This window comes from Cavia porcellus, unplaced genomic scaffold (genome assembly GCF_034190915.1).
Source record: "Cavia porcellus strain 051 isolate PalLab524CR breed Dunkin Hartley unplaced genomic scaffold, mCavPor4.1 scaffold_19, whole genome shotgun sequence".
NCBI classification, from domain to species: domain Eukaryota; kingdom Metazoa; phylum Chordata; class Mammalia; order Rodentia; family Caviidae; genus Cavia; species Cavia porcellus.
In genome coordinates this window covers 12,652,251-12,676,352 of record NW_026947502.1, presented here as the reverse complement: position 1 = coordinate 12,676,352, position 24,102 = coordinate 12,652,251, and the positions used below count along the sequence as shown (strand labels likewise).

The 24,102-nt window shown below is 48.6% G+C and overlaps 2 protein-coding genes across 6 annotated transcripts in view; one reads left to right on the top strand and one right to left on the bottom strand.

The window, feature by feature from the left end:
• Cyfip2 (cytoplasmic FMR1 interacting protein 2) overlaps positions 1–24,102 on the bottom strand; it is a 118,289-nt gene that overhangs the window by 37,955 nt on the left and 56,232 nt on the right. For 3 of the 5 annotated variants that reach the window (XM_063230705.1, XM_063230708.1, XM_063230704.1), the window contains 11 exons: positions 23,159–23,325; positions 22,280–22,427; positions 20,179–20,253; positions 19,066–19,219; positions 17,944–18,100; positions 17,282–17,378; positions 14,771–14,847; positions 13,851–13,959; positions 12,031–12,150; positions 6,816–7,015; positions 5,295–5,382 (listed from right to left, as the gene is read on the bottom strand). In XM_063230705.1, coding sequence (XP_063086775.1) covers positions 5,295–5,382; positions 6,816–7,015; positions 12,031–12,150; positions 13,851–13,959; positions 14,771–14,847; positions 17,282–17,378; positions 17,944–18,100; positions 19,066–19,219; positions 20,179–20,253; positions 22,280–22,427; positions 23,159–23,325 — 1,392 coding nt within the window. The remainder of the gene's footprint in view (positions 1–5,294; positions 5,383–6,815; positions 7,016–12,030; positions 12,151–13,850; positions 13,960–14,770; positions 14,848–17,281; positions 17,379–17,943; positions 18,101–19,065; positions 19,220–20,178; positions 20,254–22,279; positions 22,428–23,158; positions 23,326–24,102) is intronic. The other 2 variants (XM_063230706.1, XM_063230707.1) reach the window with 1 other exon arrangement.
• Positions 1,271–4,456, top strand: Fndc9 (fibronectin type III domain containing 9). Its single transcript, XM_005005150.4, has 2 exons — positions 1,271–1,433; positions 3,395–4,456. Exon 2 carries the CDS (start codon positions 3,402–3,404, stop codon positions 4,104–4,106), a length of 705 nt encoding a protein of 234 aa, XP_005005207.1. The 5' UTR covers positions 1,271–1,433; positions 3,395–3,401; the 3' UTR covers positions 4,107–4,456.

Here is a 24,102-nt window from a genome sequence, read left to right as displayed (position 1 = left end):
AAAAAAGATTTTAAAAATGACTTTTAAAAATACATAATTTGTGTAAAACTATTCTGGTCTAAATCTGGTTGAGCGGTTCTCTAGCTTCTGTTTCAGGCATGCTGTGTGTTCTCCCTCACAGAGTGGTGGCAATGCATCGTACAGGGTGCGGGAACAGGAAAGGACTGAATCTCGAGAGAGACATCTTGCAAAAAAAGACAGGACAGCAGGGGCCCTCTGGTCCAGGAAGAGTGAACGGTTCCACACTGGGTGTCAGCTCCAGCTGACTGATAGGTGAGGAGCTGCTGAGAACTCCGTGGTTCTTTCTGGTCTGATTAGCAGGGGTGCTGAATTACATTCCTAGGGTTACGGGTACCAACTACTATCAACCTGGTATCCCCACATGATAGAAATTTATTTTTTCATAACTCTAGAACATTAAGGTGCTGGCTAGGCCACACGCTGTCTGAAGGCTCCAGGGGAGACTCCTTCCCCACCTCTTCCAGCTCCTGGTGGCTGCGTGCCAGCACCGTTCTGATTCCTGCCCCTGTCTTCAGGTGGCTGCTGCTGCTTGTGTGTCTCTGGGTCTAAGTCTCCCTGTCCTTTCTCTCACAAACTCCAGTTATCTTAAATCCAGGATGATTTCATCTTGAGATCCTTAACTAATTGCAGCTAGAAAGATTGTATTTCTAAATAAGGTCACATTCTGAAGCTCTGGAGTCGGGGTGATGGTGTTAGACAACCCACCATGAATGGCATGATAGCTGAGCAACATGGTTCGGTGTTCGGGACTGACCAGGGATAGCAGCTGTGCCTTCTGTCACCCCTTATCTGGCCCAGCTGTGGCTTTATAGATGACAGAATTTGGAACCACAAGATAAGAGGGTCTCGATGAAGGTAGCATAAAGCCTACATAAACTAAGTCAAGCCATAGGAGAGAATAAAGAAAGAAGATGCCCGAGAGGTAGTAGGTGGGATTAGGTGTGAGAGATGAGGATGAATTTACTAATAGTTGTGGAACAACTAAGAAGGGTATCTTTGCTTTTGAAACCATTGTCCAAAAAAAAAAAAAAATGTAGACGGGGCAATAAAATGATCATTTTCATTGGAGTGAAAATCTGGATGCCCTGGAAAAATTAGTAGCATCCTAAGGATCATTCTGCTGGGGATGGTTAATGCTTTTTTGGCCAAAGGAATGATAGATCTTCTCAATGGGCAAAAGCCTTTCCAGGCTGGTCCCTGAAAGCATCATGCGTAGATGCCTGCTGGTTGCCATGGTGAATGATGCTGATGTGAAGAAATGAATAATGTGAGCACTGGGGGTGACAGTGGGATTACTCAGTGGCGAGTGAACATCCAGGAGAACCCAGAGCGGAGGAAGCCACCGTTCCATCAGCTTTGGTCCACTCCACCTCGGAGGGCAGAGCTCTGACCACATACACTGCGAGCAGCAGGTAAGAGACGGAGCTGGCTCGTCTTGAAAAATCGAAATGGCTTTTCCTGTCACACTGTGCTTGGAGAAGGGCCAGGCTACGGCAAACGAACAGCTAATCATAGGGAGAATTTAGAAACTGAGCAGCAAAAGCAAACTAAATAAGGGACCCAGATTTGCTTCTGAAAGCTGAGAACGATGCTAGCATCCTGAAAGAAAGCTCTTAAAAATGTCTACTGTAGGGAGCTGTGAAAAACAGCCCGTTGCTGATATGAGGCAAGCAGGAGAAACGGTTTTGCATGACGAGAACAGATGCCTGATGACTCCCGACACAAGGGTTTTATGGAGTCGCTCCCGATGTGTCATAAGGAGTGAATTATGCTCGATTCCTGTGGTGGGAAGCGTGTTTGTCGGCTGTGTGGGGAGGGGAAGTGGATACGAGGAGATCAAGGAGCCAGCACAAATGTTCGGTCTCCTTTCCGACAACCTTCCCTGGAAAGATGTGAGCACACCTGTCTCATCCCTTTCCATCTGTCGTCTCGTACCAAGAAATTTCCCCAACTGAAAGGAGCTCTTTCCCTTCCTGATCATGTTAGTTCACAGCCATCTCTAGAGAAGAAAAATAAGGACTGAAAATGTACTCGATGCTCTCTGCATCTTTCCGCAGCTCCCCTCTCCTAGGAAAGAGGGCAGTAAAACAAGAGAGCGGGGAGAAAGGCAGGTGGCAACAGCAGCCAATTTGGCTTAATATCTTTTTGGATTTCAGTGACTGTTTTTCCCCTTGTCAATACAACCTAAAATGAAACCTGTGTTTAATGGGGAGAGGAGGGACGGAGATTTCCCAGACCAGAGCACACACAGGTTGATTATAGCTGCCTCCAGATTTCTGATCAGGGGAAATTCAGTGGAGGGGGACTGTTATCTCAGACAGAATTAAAGAGAAACCAAGAAACCCAAAGGTGGCTGTCTCTTCCCAAAGCAGGAAGGCCAGCTCTCTGAAGAGGCCTCAGAGGATTAGCCTGGAAAAACTTCAGCTGGACTTAGTACTGGTACCTCGTTTTGCAACGTGGTTGTTATTAAAGCAGGTCCAGCAGCCACGCCTCTGCAAGTGCAGTGGTCAGGCAGCTCTGAGTCCTCTCTCTACCGCAGCTGAGTGGCCTTAGGCTGCTCACGTGCAAAGTGGGACTCTCACTCGGGGTGTGATGAAGAACGAAGGAAATTTTTTATTGCATGTAAAGCATCTCATGTGACCCGGACGCAGCAACCAGCTGCCGTTGTGGGTGGCTACTACCGTCACTAACAGTCACAGTACCGGGCAGTGCCAGGAACACTGAACAGGAATGCCACACTGTATTAAGAGCTGATCACCCTGGCCTGTGCAACTGCTTTCCTGGTGCCTTCAGCTTTGAAAAAACAAATTTAACTCCACAAAGAATGAAAAACCAGTTGGCAACAAGAGATGAGGTGCATCTCTATCCTTCACCGACACAGAGAACGTAACTGGCAGTCTAAAGCAGTGCACTGGGCACAACATTCCAGATCCCTGAGCCACAGCACTCAGAACAGAGGCAGCAGGTTGGGAGGGGAAATTTCAGGTGAAGGAAATGCTGAGAGGAAAGAAGTCAGAGCCAGCAAGGTTAAGGTGGGCCCCTGAGGGTCTCCTGCCTTCCTTCCTTCCTTCTTTCTTTCCTTCCGTCTGTCCTTCCATCCTTTTGTAAGAAGATGAGCTAGTGTTGTACTGAAAGGATTTCAGCCAGGGTGGGATGCGGCTGAGTTATAAGAGCTGGAGGCGGGCTGAGACAGCCTCCATGTGCAGTTCCGATCTGCCCCTTCTTTTCTAGCCTAGCTAAGTCATGGGTCTCTGTGCCTCCATTTCTTTGACTGAGAAGTGGGCGTTCACCTTCAGGGCCCATTTCCTGTACTCAGGGCACGGTGGCTATGACTGGAGGGGGAAGTCACTCTTCACTTTGATTCTGGTTTCAGAATCGGGATGAACATCGAGGTTGGGAACATTTCCTACACGGGAGCCATCATCTCCTGGTCGTCCTCAGAGCCCTGCCTGGAGGACTATTACCATATTATGTACAGGCCCAACTGGAACAGCATCTTCTCTGGCTATCTTCGCTACAGCTTCCACCACGAGGAGAAGGTGCCTCGAACCGTCAGCTCTGTGGTGCTGGAGCACCTCGCCCCGTCCACGCTCTACTTCCTCTGCATCAGCTGCAAGAAGGCTGCCTTCCCCTACAGGCACTACTGCACCATGTTCCACACACTGGATAAGAGCCCACTGGCGGCCGGAAGCTCCCTGGTAGACCCCCAAATCTCTCTCTGGGTGCTGCTGGCCATCCTGCTGGCCTGCTTCACAGCTGTCTTGGCCTTTATCTGCCTGCAGTTCTGGTGCATACGTTGTCATGAGCCTCGATGGTCTTACAGAGCTGGCCATATGGAGGAAGCTAATGGGTTGGTGCGGTGGCCTGAGGAGGTGCTAGCTCTTGGTCAGAGAGAAGAAGATCTGCAGGGGCTCCCCCTGGTGGAGATGCCACGCAAGGACTCTGGGGCTGTGGCTGAACTGGAAGCTGAAGCCCAGCAGAATGCGCCAGATGGGGGCGCCCTACCTAGGGTGGGTGGCCAGCAACCTGCCATACTGCCTCTCTGCAGGGAGAAGAGAGGAGACAGCCCCCATCATGCACCCTAAAGCCCCCTGCACCTAACAACTTCTGTAAAAATATACAGGCTACCCACTTTTCTCCCCTCAAGTGTCAGTGCTACTGTGGACCCCTGATGTTGGATGTAAATCCCACCATGTAGCTTCTCACTCTAGAAAGCATGGCTTTCCCAGGGCTGCCACGGGACATGCATGGCTTCGCTTCACCAGTGTCCATTTTGGGGGCCCAGTTAAGAATTTCCAGGCATTGTTCTAACACTCAATCAAGTATGGACCTATTATGGAGTAGAAAGTAAAGTTTGCATGACTTAAATAAAGCATAGTACTGGAAGGAAATGTGTGGGCCGTAGATTTGGAATAAAGGATCAGCCTCTTCGTGACTTGCTTTTTGTCATTCCTTGGAAAGCGTGAGAAGCCTTACACTGCAGTGTTCTCAAACCTGTCGGCACTCACATTTCGCCTCATTCCCCGCTTTCATTTTTTTTAAACCATGGACCATCTTTACTGTTATTAATAATACTTTTTCCTAAAGTTGGATCATGTTTTTAAACTTTAAACATATTTTAAAAGATAGCCATATACTACTCCTGTCAGGCTCAAGTAGTAAGAACTAGTTTGTGTTACTCACACTTTTAAATCTAGAGCTGCCGAGCGTAGGAGAAAAGCTTCTCTCACGTTACGGTATTCAGCTAGTCAGTTCCTCCCCTAAGTCCACTTCTGCTTACTTGTTGAAAATAGGGTCAAATGTGGCTATTTTTATTCCAGCAGAAAGAAAAATGCTGTCCTCTTTCTTGCTAGGTGACATATTTCACTCTCTGAGTGGCATCCTTTAATCCTCTCACACAAATCTGGGGCCAGAAATGAATCACGCAGCGCAAAATCCCAGAATCACCGAACGATGCTGCACTGCATCAACCGAGAAACAAGGGGAGCTGGCGAGCCGAGACAAGAAATCCCACAGACCTAGCTCCCCACGCAACCTGGTGTGGGGCTCGTCCCAGTTTCCACCAGCATCCACCCCCGAGTCCACGTCCACCCCATCCCTGTTAGCTGTGAACTAATAAAGATGCACGTGGACCCTCGCAGTTGTTAATGCCTGGATCTCACTGCTCCCTCTCAATCTCCACGCCTTCTAGCTTTTCTGATTCTGGGAACACTTTTCTATTTGCTTTTTTCTCACTGGACCTCTCCCAGGGAGGACAGGGAAGGGCTACTTACCTTGGAGCCATAGAGATAATAAGGCTGGACATTGGCAGGTTTGTCTCGCTGTGGTTCTTGAGTAAATGGAATGGCAGTTCGGACAAAACTAGTAAGAGAACAGAGATTGGGAAGGGGTTAACTGGGTCCTAGTAGTATCCTGCCTGGGACACAAAACAGCAGTCCCCCTCAACCAGGGGAAGGTTCACTCTGTACAACCACACCGTCAAAGGCACTGAACTCCTCTGACTTCTTCCAACTCGACCGCTGTCCCCCTCCCATCCTTTCCATAAATGGACAAAGCTGCAGCTCAGATTCCTAGGCTCAGTTCAGGGCTGGTGGCTGCTCAGAGGCCACAGGGTAGCAAAATGTGTATGTGCTGGGCCTGCAAAGGCTTTTTTCTAGGGTCCTGTCTACCACCTCCAGTTTAATTTCAAGAGCTGAGTTCAGGAAATTCTTTCCGTAAAAGGGCAGAAGGCAAATATTTTCAGCTTTGCAAACCAGAGTCTCTGCTACAAGAACTCCCCTCCATGGCTGAACAGGCAGCGGTAAATCAATGAGCACAGCTGAGCTCCAATACCACATGATGCATTTGAGTAATTTTCACATGTCATCAAATACTATTCTTAATACCCTTCTTCTAATCACCCAAAACCTGTTTCCCTTTCACAGGGTCTACCAAAACAACTGGTAACTCCATGTGTCTACAGCTTTGTGGACTGGGCCCTAGACTGCTGCTCCTTGCTCAAACATGTGCTAAAAATCTTCCATCTTTACAGAACTGGAAGTCTGTTTTGCACAGTGTACCCTGAACCAGGCCCCTGAGGTACTGAGAGGATCTACAGACACTTCCATCTTTGCACAAACTGTAGCACAGGTCCCGCTTCCACTAGGCTATGAAGCTTTACAGGGACAAACAGATTAGGCCCCCAGTGCCTGATGCAAGCTGTGTGCTCCTTGCAGGAGAAAAGTGCCATCATGTCATGTGTGAGCCTGTTTTGTACACACATGGTCAGGTGGCTGGGAGTCCTGACAGAGAAAATGCGATCATGGCACCCCCTTCCTCAAGCTCTTCCAAGATTCCGATATGGCCTATGGGTAGCGTAAGCTCTCCCCTGCTTGAGCTTTCATGAACCACTGCCCACTGCACTGCTGTGGTCCTCACTAACCTCTCAGCTCTGCAGACATGCAGCTGGTGGGGATTCTGTTCTCCTGCCACTTCACTTTCTTCCTACTCCTCCTTTGCAGCTCAGCCTCCCCTGAGGTTTGCTCCACTCCCTGGGTAGGACCAGGCAGTGGCTTTCACCTTACTGCTGGGGTACTTCCTCCCGGTGACTGCTTGACCACCTAAGCCTCCTCCAGCCTACCAGCTCCAAGAGGCAGCAGAGTGCTTCCTTATTCAACACAACATCGCTGCCTGAGGCACAGAGCCTATTTCCAAGACAGGCTCCAAGAGATGCCTGTCACAGCGCTGGGTCCAGTTTAAAGGAGGCAGCTGACACCCACCTAGCCCTGGTCCCCACTGCACAAGGTCTCCCTCACCGGTTTGTGGACCCATTGTAGCAGTAGTTGGGGAGGAAATCGAAGTTCAGCTCCCAGAAGACGTGCAGGGTGATACGGCCATATGGGGCAGACACGTTGTGATTGGCCTCTCGGAACATGGCGTCAAAGCTGTCCAGTGTCATGTGCTTACACAGCAGCCGGTGCGTGAGTCGGTTAATCTCCAGCAGCCACTCGAGCTCCTGCAGGCAGAGAACAGGAACTGCTGAAGACGTGCATGCAAGGTGAGGGCACTTTATCTTGCTGGCTTCTTTCAGGCAGGCGAGAGCCGCTCAGACAGTATCTTGACCTTGCACAAGAGGACTGGGACCCTCTGACAGTGGCACCACACAATGTTCCCCTGTTCTGAGAAGAAGAAACTGCCATGCTATTTGGGGACTACAGTGGGAGACAGGGGCTGCATGCTGACACCTGCAAGGAGACCACCAACCATGTAGAAATGCTGTTTGCAATCCTTAGGGCAGAAAGCACATTTGCTTGCTTTCTAGTTTCTATACTGGGGAGAGGACAGCCTGTGCCTCGCTGTCACACGTAATATAAAAGAAAGCCATGACTCTGTATCACCAGAGGCAATTTCTGTGCCCTGCGGAAAGCAGCAAGAGAGACCATCTTCTTTGTGCTTATTATTGGGCTGAGCCATACGAAGTCTGTTTTAGGTCAAATGCTGTCAAATACTGCTAACTTCACTTGGTTCAAATTAATTCACACGTATTAACTTTATATGTATTAATACATTAAATTCTCATCAAAGCTCTGTGAGGTCGGTATTGCTGTTGTCTTTACATGTACAGAAATTTAGGTTTTGAGAAATGAGGTAACTTGGTTTCAAACTCAAGAAATGGGGTCCCAAAGTAGACATTCTTATCCACTGTACATTTTCCATGCAATTTTGAAAGGAGATGGAACCAAATGCCTCCTCCTTTAGGCCACAGACCCCTCAGTTAGAGGCCTGCAAAGCTGTGGCACAAGCCTTGCAGCCTGCAGCTGGTCCGTGATGGGCAGGGACCTATAGATGCTGCAGGCCAGGGCCACTTGGAGTCACCTTCAGGTAGAGGGCGGGTCAAAGAGGATGTGTGTGCACGGGGTCCCTGGATTTGCTGGCAAACAGTAGAGTGAAATCTCTTTGGCTCGCTCTGCTTTCTGGCTGTCCTGTGACTTCACTGCCATTGAAAAGCATGAATGCCCAGGAGACAGCTAGAGAAAGAGAAGGCAGACCTCAGTAATGTGAGGTTACTGAGGTCTGTAAGGTCAAGGAACTCGCCCAGGATCACACAGGGAATACGCAACAGGGTTTGGAAGGTGAGCCCAGCCCTTCTGATTCCACACCATGTGTGCCCTGTGACACAGTGCTGCAAGCGTCTCCTAAAAGGCAGACACTGCTTTGCAATATAAATGTAGTGGGGGTCACCAGACATCCAAGCAGGACGGGTCGAGGGCCAGTTTTAGTGACAAGGTGAAGTTGTCACAGGAGGCAGGGATTCAGCTGCCTCTCGTCGTGTCCTGCCTCTGATCATCTCCATCATTCCAGGGAGTGAGCTCCACCACTCAGGAACTCAGGCTCAACTCTGTGGTTGTCAACTGACAGTGCAGAACCTGCAGAAAGCTAACAGACACCGACAGCCACAGCAGCCCGATAGACCAGGGCAGGGAGGCAAGCTGCAGGGAGCCCTGGGGGTGGGCTGTCTCTGGCTCACTGGGGAGCCCCTCCGCCAGACAGAGGTGAACCTGCCCCTCTCATACTCATCTGACGGCTGCCACGTCAGAATGGCAAGAATCGGCAAATCCTACATTTCTCAAAGAAAGAATCTAGATTTCAGTTCAATCTCCAGTCCCCAAGCACCATGAAGTCAATGAAGGACAGAAATGCAGAATCGGCTTTCTGCCTTGGCCTCTTAGACCCCAGAGGGGTGCACTGTGCCTATGCGTCTATTAGCTTAGAATGCGTAAGCAGCAGATAAATAATAAATTGGCAACTGAGAATGACTTTATTCCTAAGATCACTGAGTTGCCTGGCACATGGCGGTGTCCTATTCAGGATGGGAAGGGGATCATCACAGTGAGAAATTGGGGGACAAGTTCCGGCCAATTATTCCGTGAGTTTAAGTTTCACAAGGGCGCACCAGCATTTAGGACATGGGATCCAGTAGCCCCTGGTAGGTAACACAAACCCTTTACTGAATTTGTTCTGCTTGACGGACACACAGTTGAGAGTACCAAGGTGCAGAACACTGGGAAAAGGCCACAGGAGCAGTTTAGGGGCCTTCTGGGAGCATCTGAGCTTTTATCAGCAAAGCCAGTTTACTGACAGACCACACAGAAAGTAAAATGGCAACTACAACAGGCAAACAGGCAATACCAGAGGTGGAGTGGAAGGAGCCAGGAAACCTGAGTGTCGGTCACGCCCAAGTGCTGGCCAGCTCGGCAGCCGCAGGCGGATGAGAGAAAGGAAGGCTCGAACTCTGGTACTGCAGGGCCTGGGAGGCACAGGGGACTGACTCACTGGTGCCTACAGGGCTTGCAGCTAAATGAAGGGAGCTTGGCCATCTAAAGGAACATGTAGTCACTTCCAGACAACTGCTGCCAGCCGGAATGACAGGCTGGCACTGTCAGAGCTTCTGAAGTTTTATCTGAATTCTTCCAACTGTTATATGTTGGCTCAAAATTTCAAGTACGCCACGCAGCAAAACACAGGCTCCATGTCCAGCTGCATCAGACCTCACCTAGACAAAGCTGTGCAAAACCAGGTGGCCACCTCTCCAAGTGTCTGCAAGTGCTCCCAGCTCAAAGGCAGCAGTCTCCTCATCTCAGAATGGTGTTTTTAAGGAGAGGAAGGACACAGTACTTGGTCTGCAAGGAGGTGAGGGCTTCGCAGCCCACACATGAGGTCAGCCTGACCCTCTGGGATCTCTGGGGCCTCACAGGCAGGGGGAAGATCTGGAGGGGCTGCTGCCGCCCTTGATAAACAAGGGTTTTCACTGCTTGTTTTGATTTTGTTCCCAGCTAGGAGAACATTCAGTGCCTTTCGGGGGTGGGAAGACGCACACATGCACAGACACACGCGTACTGCGCTCATCTCTTTTTCCCATCAGACATGCTCACTGTTGGAAAACTAGCCAGAGGTAAACAGAAGAAGAGAAAAACTAAATTTCCACTACTTGGAGATAATCACTGCCAGCATCTTGGCACAAACAAAGGAAACCTGTACTTCTTGAAACAGAGGTGGATGAATTATTTTCTAGAAGGATTCATGCAATTCTTGGTAAGTAACCCATGGCTCAGGTCTTAGTGCAAATCCTACGAAACAGTGCTGAAAATTCTCCACGAGAGCACTGCATTATACTTCTAAGTTTCTTTTTTCATAGCTATTGTTTATTAAATACTAGAAAGTAGGCTACATTCTTTCCAGATGTCACCTATTGTTTCATTCTAACAATACTATAAGACAGATTCTAACACTCTCTCCCTGGTAAGGTCAAGGAAACAGGCTTAGAGATAAGGCACCTGCTAAGATCACCCAGTCAGCACATGGCAGGGCCAGATGGGACTTAAAGGTGGTCTAATTCTGGAGTCCCAGTTCTTGGTCACTTTGGTTTTTGCCACTTTGTTCACTTAAAAAAAAATAAGCTCTTTAAGTAATTGTAGACTCACAGAAAAGTTGCTAAAACAGTAGAACCTGCATATCCTTTATCCCATTTCCTGAATGTTAACACCTCCCATAAGCATTGTACAGTTATCTAAAGAAGAGATTTCAGTGTACACTATCAACTGAATATACTTTTCTTAGGTTTCATCCATTTTCCCACCAAGATCTTTTTCCCCCTTTAAGAATCAATTCAGGATCCCATGTGGCATTTATAGTTGTGAAACTTGATGTGTTGTCATTCATTTCTAATTTCCAGTTTTCAGACTTTTCCTTGTCTTTCAAGACAGGGCATTTTTGTAAAGCATTATTCACTTTTTTTTTAAACAATGACACTTGATAGAGTTTATTTAATATTTCCTCCTGAGAAGACTGAGAGTGTGCATTTCACCAGGCACACGATGGAAATAATAATGTACCTCAGGACCTAGAACTTGGGCCGTGGTAAGATGGTGCCTGTCAGCTCTCTCCACTGTAAAGTTACTCTGCTTCCTTTGGACTTAAATCATGTCCGACAGGGTCACTTTAAGACTATAGTATGGACCATTTCTTCTCGAAGCTCTTTTCTGAGTAACTTTCTGTACTGTGGAGAATTATGCGCACGTTTATGGTTTTAGCCACTGTGGTGTTCAGCACATGGCCTTCAGTGGGGTCACTGTGCCACCCATCACCACTGTCCATCTTTAGAAATGCCGCCTGCCTAACTGGATCTCCAGCCATTCAACACTAATTCCCTTTCCTCAGCAACTACACTTCAACTTTCTGTCTCTATAAATGCACCTGCTCCAGGAACCTCATATTTGACAAATGACGTAACATCCTTCTCAAGGTTCCTTCCCATTCATCTTCGCTCAGATAGATTTTGTCCACAATACTTAATGTTATAATCTAGTAAGTGATTTTTCTAGGGTTTTTTTTTCCCTTTTTTTTTTCCTTCTCATCTGCTTTGGAAGTATTAAAGTTTTCCTTTGATTACCTTAAAGTTCACCAGTAAGGTTTATTCTAACTCTTGGAGTGAGAAGATCAAGAGAAAGCAGTTCCAATTATTGTTTTCTAGAACAGGGACTAGGCCTGTTCCCAGGTTGGGCAGCATCAGAACGGCCAGCACGATGCCCGGTTAAGTGTAAAATGCTGATGAGGCAAGTCCAGGTATGGTGGAGAGCCATTGTTAAAATATTATTAAGACTTCACATTGGTAACAACAGAGCACTAAACCAATGCCAGAGCTGCTGGATCCTCTACAGCTGCCCACGACGTCTGCTGTGCTGTCTCCTCTAGTTTCTTGAGAACATTTGCCTACTTGCTCAGCCCTTCAGGTCGTGTGGACATGCAGCTGTGCCCAAGGCATGGTCATTTCTAGAGGCTCAGGGAGATCCCCCTCTGCACCCTGCCCCTCGTCCCATTGTTCAGGAGGATACGATTATTCTTATTGCAATTAAGTCTTTCATTCTCCTGCCCTGTCCAATCAAGAAAGAGACCCACAGCTAACAACGATTCCAGCTGGGTTTCAGGTCTGACCACCCAGAGGAGAAAGCCTACCAGCCCTCAGTCTCTCACCACAATGGAGGTCAGGTCTTCACTCTCGAAGCGGCTGATGGCCTGGTCCAAGGATTTATACATGGCAGCAGAAATGCGCTGGGTGATGAGTCTGTTCAAGTCGATGGATCTGCCCAACAGCTAGACAGCAGAAAGAGGGCCGGTCACTTACGATTCATGGTAACACCTGACAACTAATGCAATGCACTGAAAGGATAGGGATTAAAATGAGAAACACTGGGACACCTGAGGATTCCAAGTGGAAAATGGCACTGTTACATTTCCCAAGTTTGGCAATTTTATTTCAATTTCCTAAGAGAATTTTCTCATTCTTAGAAAATAAAGGCTGAGCCACGCAGTGGTGAAATATCATGGTATCTGCAATTTTATGCTCAAATGGTTAATAAAAATGTACTTACACTAACATAGGCACATGTACACACAAACTGACTCTAATGTGTGTATCAGAACATATAAATGAAAAAAAGTCAACTAAATAGAGTCAAACATTGATCATCATTAATCTGGCTATAGGGTAGACAAGTGTTTACTGTATTATTCTTTCAACTTCCCTGTAGGCTTAATAAGTAGTTGAGGAAAAATACCATTCATTCAGGCTGCAGAAAGAGGCTTTGGGCAGACTCTACTCTCCCACAACTGGATGTGCTGACATCCTAAACTCAGGCTTGAGGCTCCTCCTGTATCTGCCCTGGGCTCAAATCAGCCACAGTGTGACAGCAGCCACCGCAGCAATGGGACAGGGGGTGCATTCCTTGGGACAAACTTAAAAGCAAGAGCATGAAGGGCCGATTTAAGGATGGAAAAGACAATAATTGTTAATATCCATGGGGATACACGTGAGCATGCTCATACATGCTATGCAGGTACCAGTAAACATTTAGTGAGCACCACCTGGGTATACAATGCTTTGCTGGGTGCCAAGTGATTGTTCTTAAGTATTTTTTTCCCTTGCTTTTCTCTTAGGATAAATTTTCTACTGTTGACCAGGGACCTGTGTTGTGATAACACATGCACATGAAGCCCACGGGGTTTAATACCCAGTGGCTAATTCTGGCTGCATTGCTACTGACAGCAGTAATCTTCTGAGTGGCTGAACAGAAAGCTCTCACTGGGCCTGTGCTGGTGGAGGAGAAACTATGTCCATTCCTCTTCTGATTATGTCCTCTGGATTTCTCAAGGCCATGGGAGTGTCCAGGGTTTTCAAGGCTAAGTCCTTTGTTTTCACTGTTTGCATCTTTTGGGTCTCAGCTCTGATCCTTCACAGAGAGCAGGGGCCACAAAATGTGCACAAAGGCCACTGCGCCACCAGGTGGACCACAGCAGGTAGGGAGCGGAGTCTTTGGGGACCTCTGATATGGTGCCCGGCTCATCTTCACATTTTTAAACAAGCATTTTCTCAGCCCCCAGTAGTGATTCCTCTCCCTCTGGGATCAAATGTCCATTCACAAAAGTGGAGTGCAGTTTCCACCCTGGATTTAACCCAAGGTTAACACAGCATCTAGGCCCTGTCCAGGAAGAGCTAGACCCATGTCTGCATTGCAGTGCTAATGAAAAGAAGGGGGCTCCAGCTAATGACCACAGGACAAAGGCTTTGGTACCCACTACCTGCCAGGTATGAGCTGGAGATGCTTTGAGAAGCCTACATCTCACACAGAAGGAAGAGTTAGAGTCTGAGGCTGTGTGACATCTATTCTTGGAAATCTACTCTAGGCTGTTCCCAGGGCAGACACTACGGAATCCTGATTTCTTAAGCTCCACGCTGACTTCATAGATCCCCACTCCTTCCTGTTCCCTTCCACAATGGCTCTCCTCCACCATACCTGGACGTGCCTCTGTTTCAGCAGTGTTTCATAGCGGTTGGATGGTGGATACGGGATGATGACCCCATAATTCTTACATTCAGCTCGAAAACGCTTATCCAGCAGGACACTGAAAAGAATCAAAGTTAAACAGTGAACATGACAGTGACTGGTTCTCAGTGCCCAGTGACATCAATTCCAGATCACAGGATCTACCCAAAGAGGACTATCTGGAATGTCCTAGACACAACTGCTATCTGCTCCACTGCAAGGTCTCCCAAAGTACTTTTCACCCATGGAAGCACATGAGAGAAAGTTTCTAAGCTCCAGATGGGAAAAAGAGTTGAACTGCTTTCTTTTTTAATTCATTTACCAAAAAAGCAATTCTGCGCATGCTTGGTATACCTCGGGGAACACTCAGGATACTGAGGATACCAAGTTCCTGTCCTCACCTCCAGTTTAGTGAAGAGACTGGTGCTTCACCATGCAGCCCCTTTGTGGCCTTGATGGACAGTGACTGTCTCAAGTCCCATTAACCCTCCCAACAGTCTTAGGGAAAGTTTTGCCCCAGGGACTGCACAAGAAGTTCCTTTTATGTGTCATTTCCTGTCCCATCCTTCACCTCATCTTACTTAATTCCTAAGATGATCTTTAACTTCCTTTCCCCAAACCCTAGTCCAGGTTTAACTGCTACACAGGCCTCAAGTCCCATGGCTTTGCCTTCACTGATGGAACATCACCTCCCTGTCACTGGGCATTCATCACTTTTCATCAAGGGACTGCAGGCTCCATAAGTTAGTACTGTATCTGCCCTCTTTGCCTTTTTAGTACATTCTAGCACCTTGACCAGGCCATGGAACTGCACGATCTCCCAACAGAAGGGAGAACAAAGAACTGTCTGCCAGGAACCAGTCTTAGATCAAGCCTGTGGGCTCTCCTACCTGCCAGCCATTGCTTTGTAGTAAGCAAAGATCTGGTCTGCTAGCTTGTACACGAACTGATCAAAACACAGGTTTACCTGGTGAGGAGGAAGAGGAAATGTTAGGAAATGTTTCCTAGTTTTGTGCAGAAATGTATGCATCCACCAGAGGGCAGTGGGCAAGACTGTATAAAGTGTGTCCCAGAGCACCCTAACAGCTCTGAAAGAATAAAAATGGAAAGGCTGTGGCTCAGGAAGAAGTAAGACTGGTCACTTGCTCCCAAGGTCCTCAGTCAAGAGAGGACGCAAAGTCCTTGGCTGTCACGCAGCAGCCTGCACAGGGGGAGCAGGACACCCCTGGTACCCTGTGGTGACACTCAGGCTGCTTACCCGGTAGCAGCAGCACTGCCCACCTCATCTGTTTATTTGCTGATAACCTTGGTCTTTGCCTTTCATAGGATTTGTTTTGGCTTGGCAAATTTAATCATGAAGATTCATTAGAAACGTAAAAGCTCCTTCTTCAAACTTCTGGTTTTTAAAGCACTCCAGCATTACATGAGGATCACGACACAGCTCGGCAGGAAGACAAGTTCATTGCAGGCACAGAAAATCTAAACTACATCTTTCAATACCACGGGCAGAAAATGGCCAAAGTGGGATGTTAGAGGATCAGGGCTCTGGTGGTAATAGTGCACAAAGATAACGTCAAAGGAGGCCTCTTTCTCTTTTTTTGAGTGTGTAGCTCAGGCTAGCCTTAAACTCTTGGCAATACTCCTGCCTCAGCCTCCTGAGTGCTGGGATTATAGGCATGTGTGTCTTAGTTACTTTTCTCTAATACCAAACACCCAAAATTAAGGAAGGAAAAGTTTATTTGGCTGTAGGTGTTGAGTGCATGGATCACTGGACACTCTGAACCCCATTGAGGAACAAATTCTCTAGGCCACCAGCATTCTGGAGCATGGTGCTCTGCAGTTTTCTCCTCAAAGCAATGTCTTTCACTTTTGCAGTTTTGAGCCTGCAAAGGGTGACGACTTGCTGCTTATTTTGATGCCCTCAGGCCATTTTTTATGTTCCTTCTGAGCAATCAAAAGTTCCTCTGCCCTATCTTTGCAGCCCACAGCTTCACTGAAACTTCCTGTCTGGCCAAACTCACAATGTTTTAAATCATCCTACTGGGCTCTCTGCTCTTGATTCTCAAAATAAATCTGGCTATAAGCCCCCAACCATAGCCATGCCATTCCCTCAACATTAGACTGCCTTGAAATTTCTTCTGCTAGATTAATTAGTCTGTTGCTCTTAATTTTAGTCTCAGGCAAACTTTCTGGACAGGAGCAAAATGCAGACATAGTCTGCCAAGTTATACATAGTTTGGTATTCAACAACCAATGTAGTTCTTCTTTCCAGTAGAAACCTCCTGAACCTACCAGTGGGATTTCTATCAGCCTTCTGGTCTTCTGAACAGAATCTCCCACACAGCATGGACTAAGATGTTCCAGCACTACTCTTTCTGGTGACATCTTTGAACCTTTCCAAACTCTTCCCACAAGCTATTCCCAAAGGCTCTTGAATCACACTGCCAAGTACAGTCACAGCAACAGCCCCATGCTCAGTACCAAATTCTATCTTGGTTACTTTTGCTCTTGTTGCTTTTGCTATCTTCTGCCACCTTGAACTTCTGCCCCTTAGCCACGCCACCTTGCCTTGGAACCAGCTGATTATAGACTGAAACCTCTACAAACTGTGAGCTAAACAAAGCTTTATTTTCTTAATTTTGGACATCAGGTATTTTGTTTCAGTAACCAGAGAAAAATAACTAAGTGTGCTACCACACTCAGTAAATGAAACATCTTATTTATGTGATTAATTTTGATTCCTATTCAATCTCAGCTCTACAAGGTCAACCCTTTAGAACTTTCATTATCTTTACTGGCTACTGCTATTATGCAGAAAGCAGAAACACAGTATTATGCAATGTGCTGTCTTCAAACCCAGGTAACTGAGGCCTCAGCTTGAACTTTGACGAAGTCCCCAGCAGATTTTTCTCCTGGCAAAGAAGCTACAAGGTCAAGGTTGATGTTTGCCAAGACCCCAAGAAGCTCTGCTGCTAGAACTAGCTCTGAGAGCTTCGCCCAGATTTTCTGGGCCCTTTCAAGGGCCACATGAACTCTTCTCTGGGTTTGCCTCTGAGGTTACAAACTGTGCAGAAAGGTGTGAGTCCCTAAGTCTTAGGCTTGGCCAAGGGTCAGGATTTGCAACCAGAAGTGGAAGACCAAGTTCAGATATCTATATGCACACACATGAAGCCCTTCAGAGTGCAGAAAGAGTCTGCAGATGAGTAGAGAAAGAAAGCAGGTCACAAACTGAGGTGTTTGTGTGTGTGTGTCTCAATGTGTATATGATTATATTTGGTAATCTCGGTGAATAAGTCACTGAATAAGTCACTGATCCCCCACTTTATGCTAATAGCTAGAGAGATAGCAAAGTTTAGCCACTCAGGACACAACTTCAGGAACAAAAGCAAGATGACACTTGCCTCGGCTTCGATCTCATCATACAGGAATTGCTTCTTAAATTTGGTGAGAGCATAGTAAGCGCTGTCGTTGTACAGATCCAAGGGGTAGAGGACGTACCTAAGGAGAGAAACCAGGGCTAGCAGCGTGCTAATGCTCTCCTTAAAGTACAGCTATGCAGCCTGGGGAACATGAGGGCTTGGGAGAGAAGATGACAGAGTCAGGAGGGAGGAACCCACTGCTCTCCCTGAAGTTTCCAGTGCCTCTACTCAAGAAGGACTCTCTACTCAAGATGGGCAGTGCCTCCATCTGCCCATGGAAATCACAAGTCCAAACGCTAATGAAGTCAAGGCCCAAAAACAACTGCTTGGGACTAAAGGAAATCAGGTGGCAGCTAACATTAGCTCCCTGATACCCAGAGATGGTTATGAGCCTGGCTGCTATGGGCCTGACCGAGTCAAGGGAAGACAGCCAGGAAAGGAGACTTCCTAGTCCTCCTGGAAGGCTGAGGTCAATGATCGCGCATGACCTGTTCCTCAGCGGGTGCTCTCCCCTGGGTGGGTCACACTGCCTCATCGCTAGTCCACTCAGTGCTTCCTTCTGGAAAGAATGGAGCTTGCTGGAGAACTATGCCCAGGGTTAATGCTCTCAAGAGCCTCCTTATTGTCCCAATCCTGCCTCTTACTCCATCATGGAAGGCTCTTTGGTTTCCAGGATATGGTCTGTCAGAATCCAGGGCATGGACATCTCAATGGGAAACTGGATTCGCCGGCCCATGGTTAACTCCAGGAAGAATTCTCGGAACCAGAGCTGGGAAAGGTCGCAACACTGCTGCAGGGCTTCTGAAAACAGAAGGGAAGAGCCTTGGGTTACCCCAGAAAGCTCTAAGCTGGTTAGTTCCTGCTGTTGTCACTGTTACCACTTTCATCACCACTGTGCTAGGACCATGGCAGGTGCTGTCCCAGCAGACCCTGCTGTCCCGAGCCTGGACTGCAGCTTAGCATCCACTGAGAAAGGGCACTTGGTGTACTTCACAGATGGAAGCAGGGCACGGGAAGAGGAAGTGATGTTTTAGAACTCAGTGTTCCCCATCATTTCCAACAGCCTCCTACACAGCCATCCTGAAAACGCACCCCAATACTATTGTAAGAGCATAGCAGGATTGAGGCTTCCTCTCCCTTTCTATGTGGCAATTCTGGATCCCTTACCATTCAGAGGCCTTGAAAGCCCTACCTGGGTCAGTTTCTAATGAAGAACCATGGAATGTTTGTTAAAATCATTTTTACTAGCATATTAAGATTCTCACATCCCCAGGTCACCATTCTTTTCCTTCCAATACTTTAGTATGACATGTACCCCATGAGGCAAAGCAAGAATAAAGAGCACAGAACTGGGGTGCAACTTGGGGGCCTCCTCGGCCAGGACAATGACCCCAGTGAGCTTATGGCTGCTGCTTAGCACCAGAACTGTTTAGAGAGCTGGGGTGTGTGTGTGTGGGGGGGGGTCCCATGGCTGGCCCTGCCCACTGTGACACTGCATGTGCATTCCTGGTTCTGATTCCTCTTTCCTAAGGACTTCATGACAATTAACCGCAAATATCAAACTGAGCTTTCGGAATGGCTGCACCAAGCCTGGTCTTCCCTAGCTCCCAAAATCTGCCAAAGTGTTTGTCCCCCCTTGATGGCACAACATGCCCCTCTGGCTTCATGACTGGGCCTTCTCTGCAGTTTCCAAGCTGACAGCCTCTGTCCCTCCAAGGACGAGGAGCGCTGCAGTCTCCTGTCCAGGCCCAGGCCCCGCAGCTCACCGCTGATGTTGAGCAGATGCGTGAAGAAGAAAGACTGCTTGTGGAAATCCTCGATGGCGAGGACAATGGGCCCGTCCAGGCTGCTTCTCAGCGTCTTCTTGGAGCCGCTTTTGTCTGCAATGAGCGATTCGAGCATGGTGCGCACCATGTAGAGCTTGAAAGAGAAAGTGAGACGAGGTGAGAGGCTGGTCCTCCACCCTGAGGGGAAAGCTGCTGTATGTTGTTTCTTTTCTGGTCTTAAAAGCACGGTCTTAAGGAAGCACCAGTTTACATGGAGAAGCAAATCTGGAGCTGTGAAAACCTTTGTTTTCTTTCGCAGTGCTGGGGATCAAACCCAGGGCCTCATGCTTGCTAGGCAAGTGTTTTACCACTGAGCCACATGCCCAGCACTTGGATAGGCCATCCTGAGAAGGAGAGGCCCCACAGCATCCCTGTCCAGTTCAAGAAAGCCCAGCAAGAGATGCTTGCCCTGCTCAGCCATGGGCATGGGCATCAGAGAACCTCATTCCGTGTCACTCAAAAGTCACTGCTGCTTTCCCAGATAGCCATGGTGGAGCACTGGACTGGGGGATACAAAAGACCCCAGGTTCAAGGGCAGGTACTGCCAATGACTTGCTGTGTGACCTTAGGTGCCAAAGTCCCCACTCTGGGCTTCAGTTGTCTTACCTAACCAAGGGGGCGTGGATAGACGCTTTCTATTCCAGGCCCTTTCCGCTCTAACAGTCTGAGGAGCTGAGCTATCAGATAAGATCAGAACACCGTAACTCCCCCCAACCACCTTAGTTTCTGACCTTCAGCGTTTTGAATCCATGAGCCATGGCGCCCTCTGGTGGCCTGGGCTGCATGCACAGCCTGGCCCAGAATGGGTGGACCACAGGTTAACTTAACACAGGTACTTACACAGGAAGCAACTAGACAGTTACTCCTATTACACAGTGCCCTACATGCAAAGGGCGCAAGAGCAGTGGGGCTGTTCTCTCTGCTAATCTAGATCTCTTCACGTCATTTGTCTGCATGTTAGGGCTGCAGGGGGCCTGGAGGAGCCGGGCCAGTCCATGCCCGGGGCCTCCTGGAGCAGGGTACCCAGACCAACCCAGCCAGGCGGAGTGATACCAGGGATCGGCAGCCTCTTCGGCCCTGTGTGCCACCAGTGGGGTGAAACAAAGCCCTCGGGGACCACTGGCAGGCCTAAGACATAGGTAGGAGAGAAGGAGGAGGGAATGGGGGGGCAGGAGAGACAGGGAAGAGGGAGAGAGAGAAAGAGAGAGAGAGAGAAAAGCGAGAGGTATTGTATACGGTGGGAAAGCCATCGCGACTGCTGGGGCCACCTCCGAGACAGTCCAACCTCCCAACAACCATGCTCCTCTTGCTGCCTCGACACCTGGCCTGGGGTCTCCCACCACTGCCTGGCACTCAGCGGGCCTGGCAGCCACCGGGCCCTGCAACCGCCACCCTGAACAGTGTTTCCTTTTACAGGGAGGATGAGTGTGGTGGGCATGGTCCACCACTTGGGACCACAGGGGCCGCCAGGTCTCACTGGCCCCAAAAACCGAGACGCACTTTCTAACGCTGCCTTTGGTGTCCTCCAAGGATTCCCGTGTCTCATGCATCAGGGTTGCTGACACATATATAGTTCTAACTACAGGAAAACTGGCTTCACCCACAGGCAGGGCAGCTCTTTCCCCAGCTACTGAACAGAGCACCGAATTCACCCGACAGGCTCTGGGAGGTGCCGGTGTTCCGTGTGCTCTGAAGGCCACAACAGAGCCCCGGGATGGGAGTCAGGAGACCTGGGTACTTGTCCCACCTCTGCCTGGAGCTCGCCTTGTGACTTGGACAAGTCACTTCTGCTTTCTGGACCTCAGTTTCCCCACCTGGAAGTTAGGGGAGGGCACTGGGACTAGTTATCTCCAAGGGCTCTTCCGGTCCTGGATGCCTAGGGGTAGATTAAGGACGTCTAGGTCGCCTGCGTGCCTGGCGGCTCTGGGCTTAACTGTCTGTGACCCTCCCCTCTTACGATCACCCACATCGGGGCTCCCCTCCCTCTCTGCTGCACCCTCCACCCAGTGCCTCTGGTCCCCTCTCATCTCCATTCCTGTCTTAGGAAGCACCCAGAGGCCCTGCCCAGCCTGGCAGGCCTCTGACCCCTCATATTGCATAGAACAGTGTGCAGAAACATCCTTGGGACATCCTGCTACCAGCAGGGGACACGCAGGACATGAAGTCAAGGAAAGCTATGATGACCCTGCAAAGATCTCACTTTGCCCAGGCCCAGCCCCGGATCCTGCCAGACAAGGACACACACACAGGAGAGGGGTTAGGAGGGGTCAGACACCCAAGCTCAGAGGCCTCAGAGCAGAGAGGCTTACAGATCTGTGGAGTGGGGTTTCCAGACTTCTGGAGCCAGGAGACGCTAAAGCCTGCAGTAAAACTTGTCTGCGATTTTTCAGTATAGCAAAAAGCAGACTGTGAACAAGAATTTAATTCCATCACCCAGATTATTTACTTTTCCTTTTTACCTTGTAATACTCTGACTGCGTTACATAAATCACAGGCTACTTTTTAATATGCGGAATTTCCAGTTGGAAAATCTGAGTATTTCTGATCACTAGACTTTCCCTGTGGTGACAAGGGCACTCTAGGCTTGCAGTTTTTGGGGGATGCTGGAAAAGCAGTGTTTTGTCAGTAACAAGAGCTCAAAGTTTTCATTTTTCTGAGAAGACAGAGTCAGAGAGTTCAAGGTGCTGCCGAAGATCACACAGCACACTGGAGGCAGAACTTATGGGCTTCCATGCTAAGGTGCTGCTGCAGAGGGGGTAGAGTTTATTAGCAAGGGGCAGGGTAGATGCATACAGATTCCACCCTAAGCTCCTCTCATACTTTGGAATCTGATTTCACAGGGCTAGGAGATACTGGAATAGGGCAATGTAATTTATTACCCCCGGTCAGATTAGACAACTGAGGCACAGAGAGCTTGTGAAACATGCCCAAGGTCACACAGGTGTCTAGGACGAGAATCCAGGTCTCCTGAATCTTAGGCCAGTAGCCTTCCTTCCTGTATCATGGCAAGGTGTCAGAAGAAGGCCACAGAGGCTGTTCCACCCTGCGCCCCCTGACCAACGAGCCCCTGTCCTGCTGCCCTGTGGTCCAGTCACGATGCATGGCCCAGCTGGCCTGTGAGTCAAAGCAGCTGGCTGAGCCTGGAGCTGCTTACCTGGGTGCTGGACGGCCCCACAGCACGCCGGGGCACCTTGATGTCAAAGCCACCTTTGGGGTCCTTCTCCCCTCTCAAGCATGGGTCATTGGGGGGCTCTCGGCCCCCCTCCCAGTCACAGATGGTCTTCCGAATGGCCTGCAGGACACTGTGGAGGAAAGAACTGAGACTCAGGCCAGCTCATCATGCCAGAAGGAGGCTCCACAAGTGTCCCAGGGCCCATGGTGTCCCAGGACCTCCTGGCTCAGGATTCCTGGGGTTCCTGTGATTCACACTCCTTTCTGGTCCTAACCTGGAGACCCTGATTTAGTTAAAGTACAGTCAGGAATCTGCATTTCAGCAATGAGCCTACATAATTCTGCTGCCCACTTCATGTTTTAAAGTTCAGATCGCGGCCATACAAACGGATGGGACCTGAGGGAGGCAGGAGATTTTTCCCTTTGTGGGTATTTGGGGAGACTCCTTAATCCAATTAAATACAGGTTTATTTAAGGTTTCACTAGTTTATACTTGTTGCCAAGTTACTCTATACTGCCGAACACATAGGTCTACACGTGGATTAGCTCATTTTCTGCCATACCCATGGGGACAATGGCTGTAAAGTAGGTAGCATTATCCCCATTTTACCAAGGAAGAAGCTTGAGGTTTGGAGAAGTAATTTGACCATATTCTTAAAGCTATTAACAGTGTGATGCATCTGACTTAAACTCAGAGACTGAGACTTAACTCTCTTAAGAAGATCTATTAGAACTGGCTGGAACAGTTTTATTGGTTTAGAGGTTGACCAGAAGTAGATTGAGCCAAGAACTTCCTCTCTAGCCTGTACCTAGCACCCCTTATTTCCAATGTGGCCCTGAAAAGGGCCATCAAAAATCCCACCTGATGAGGACATTCTTCTTCTTGCGTACCGCCTGCCTCAAGGGCTCCCGCAGGGTCACCTGGGCAAAGTCCTGCAGGGCTGCGTAGATGGTGTTCCGGATGGCTTGGTTGAAGACGCTCTCCATCCTGCCCATGAGCACCTGCAGGCCCTTGATCATGGCGATCACCTGGCCGGACAGAGATCTGGAGTCAGGCTCACCATGCCTCCGTATGCCAGCCTTCCCCACACTGCAGCAGTGTGCGAGAAATTCAGGAGCATCAAGACAGGACTATTCAAAGTGCAGGTTCGTCACTAGGTAAGAAACACACACTCCAAGTGGAGTCACTAGGTAAGAAACACTAACTCCAGGTGGGAGGCTGAGGCCACAGGATTGCAAGTTTGAGAATTAGTGAGACCCTGTCTCAAAATAAAAAGTAGAATCAGGATTGGAGATACAGCTGATGAAGGCCCTAGGCTCAATGCCCAGTAAAGCAAAAAACAAAACATGACAAAAGACGGTGCACCACATGAACACAGATCAGTTCTCTGCTTCCTTCCTCAACAAAGCCCCACTATGGGGAGTCTCATGCACTGCTGGTTCAGCCATTACGGGAAACAGTATGGAAGTTCTTCAAGAAACCAGAAACCTGTCTATGATCCAGCAATCCACTTCTGGGTATATACTAAGAGGAAAGAAAATCAGTACGTGGAAGGAACACCTCCATTCACACGTGTACTGCAGCAGTATTCCAACAGCTAAGCTAACTGAGCTACTTGACGGATCGACAAATAAAGAAAATGTGGTATGGAAACAAAGCTTTTGTAAATGGGGAGGGGAGGAAGAGTTAAAGAGGGGGTAGGGAAACGGGGAAAAAATAACAGAATCAAGTGAGAGCACACACAGGTAAAAATTCCCTATGATGAATGTGATGATGATGTATATCTAAACTGTACCACTAGAATC

Coding starts and splice junctions, on each gene's coding strand:
- Fndc9 (XM_005005150.4), top strand. CDS start 3,402: ATGAACATCGAGGTTGGGAACATTTCCTACACGGGAGCCATCATCTCC.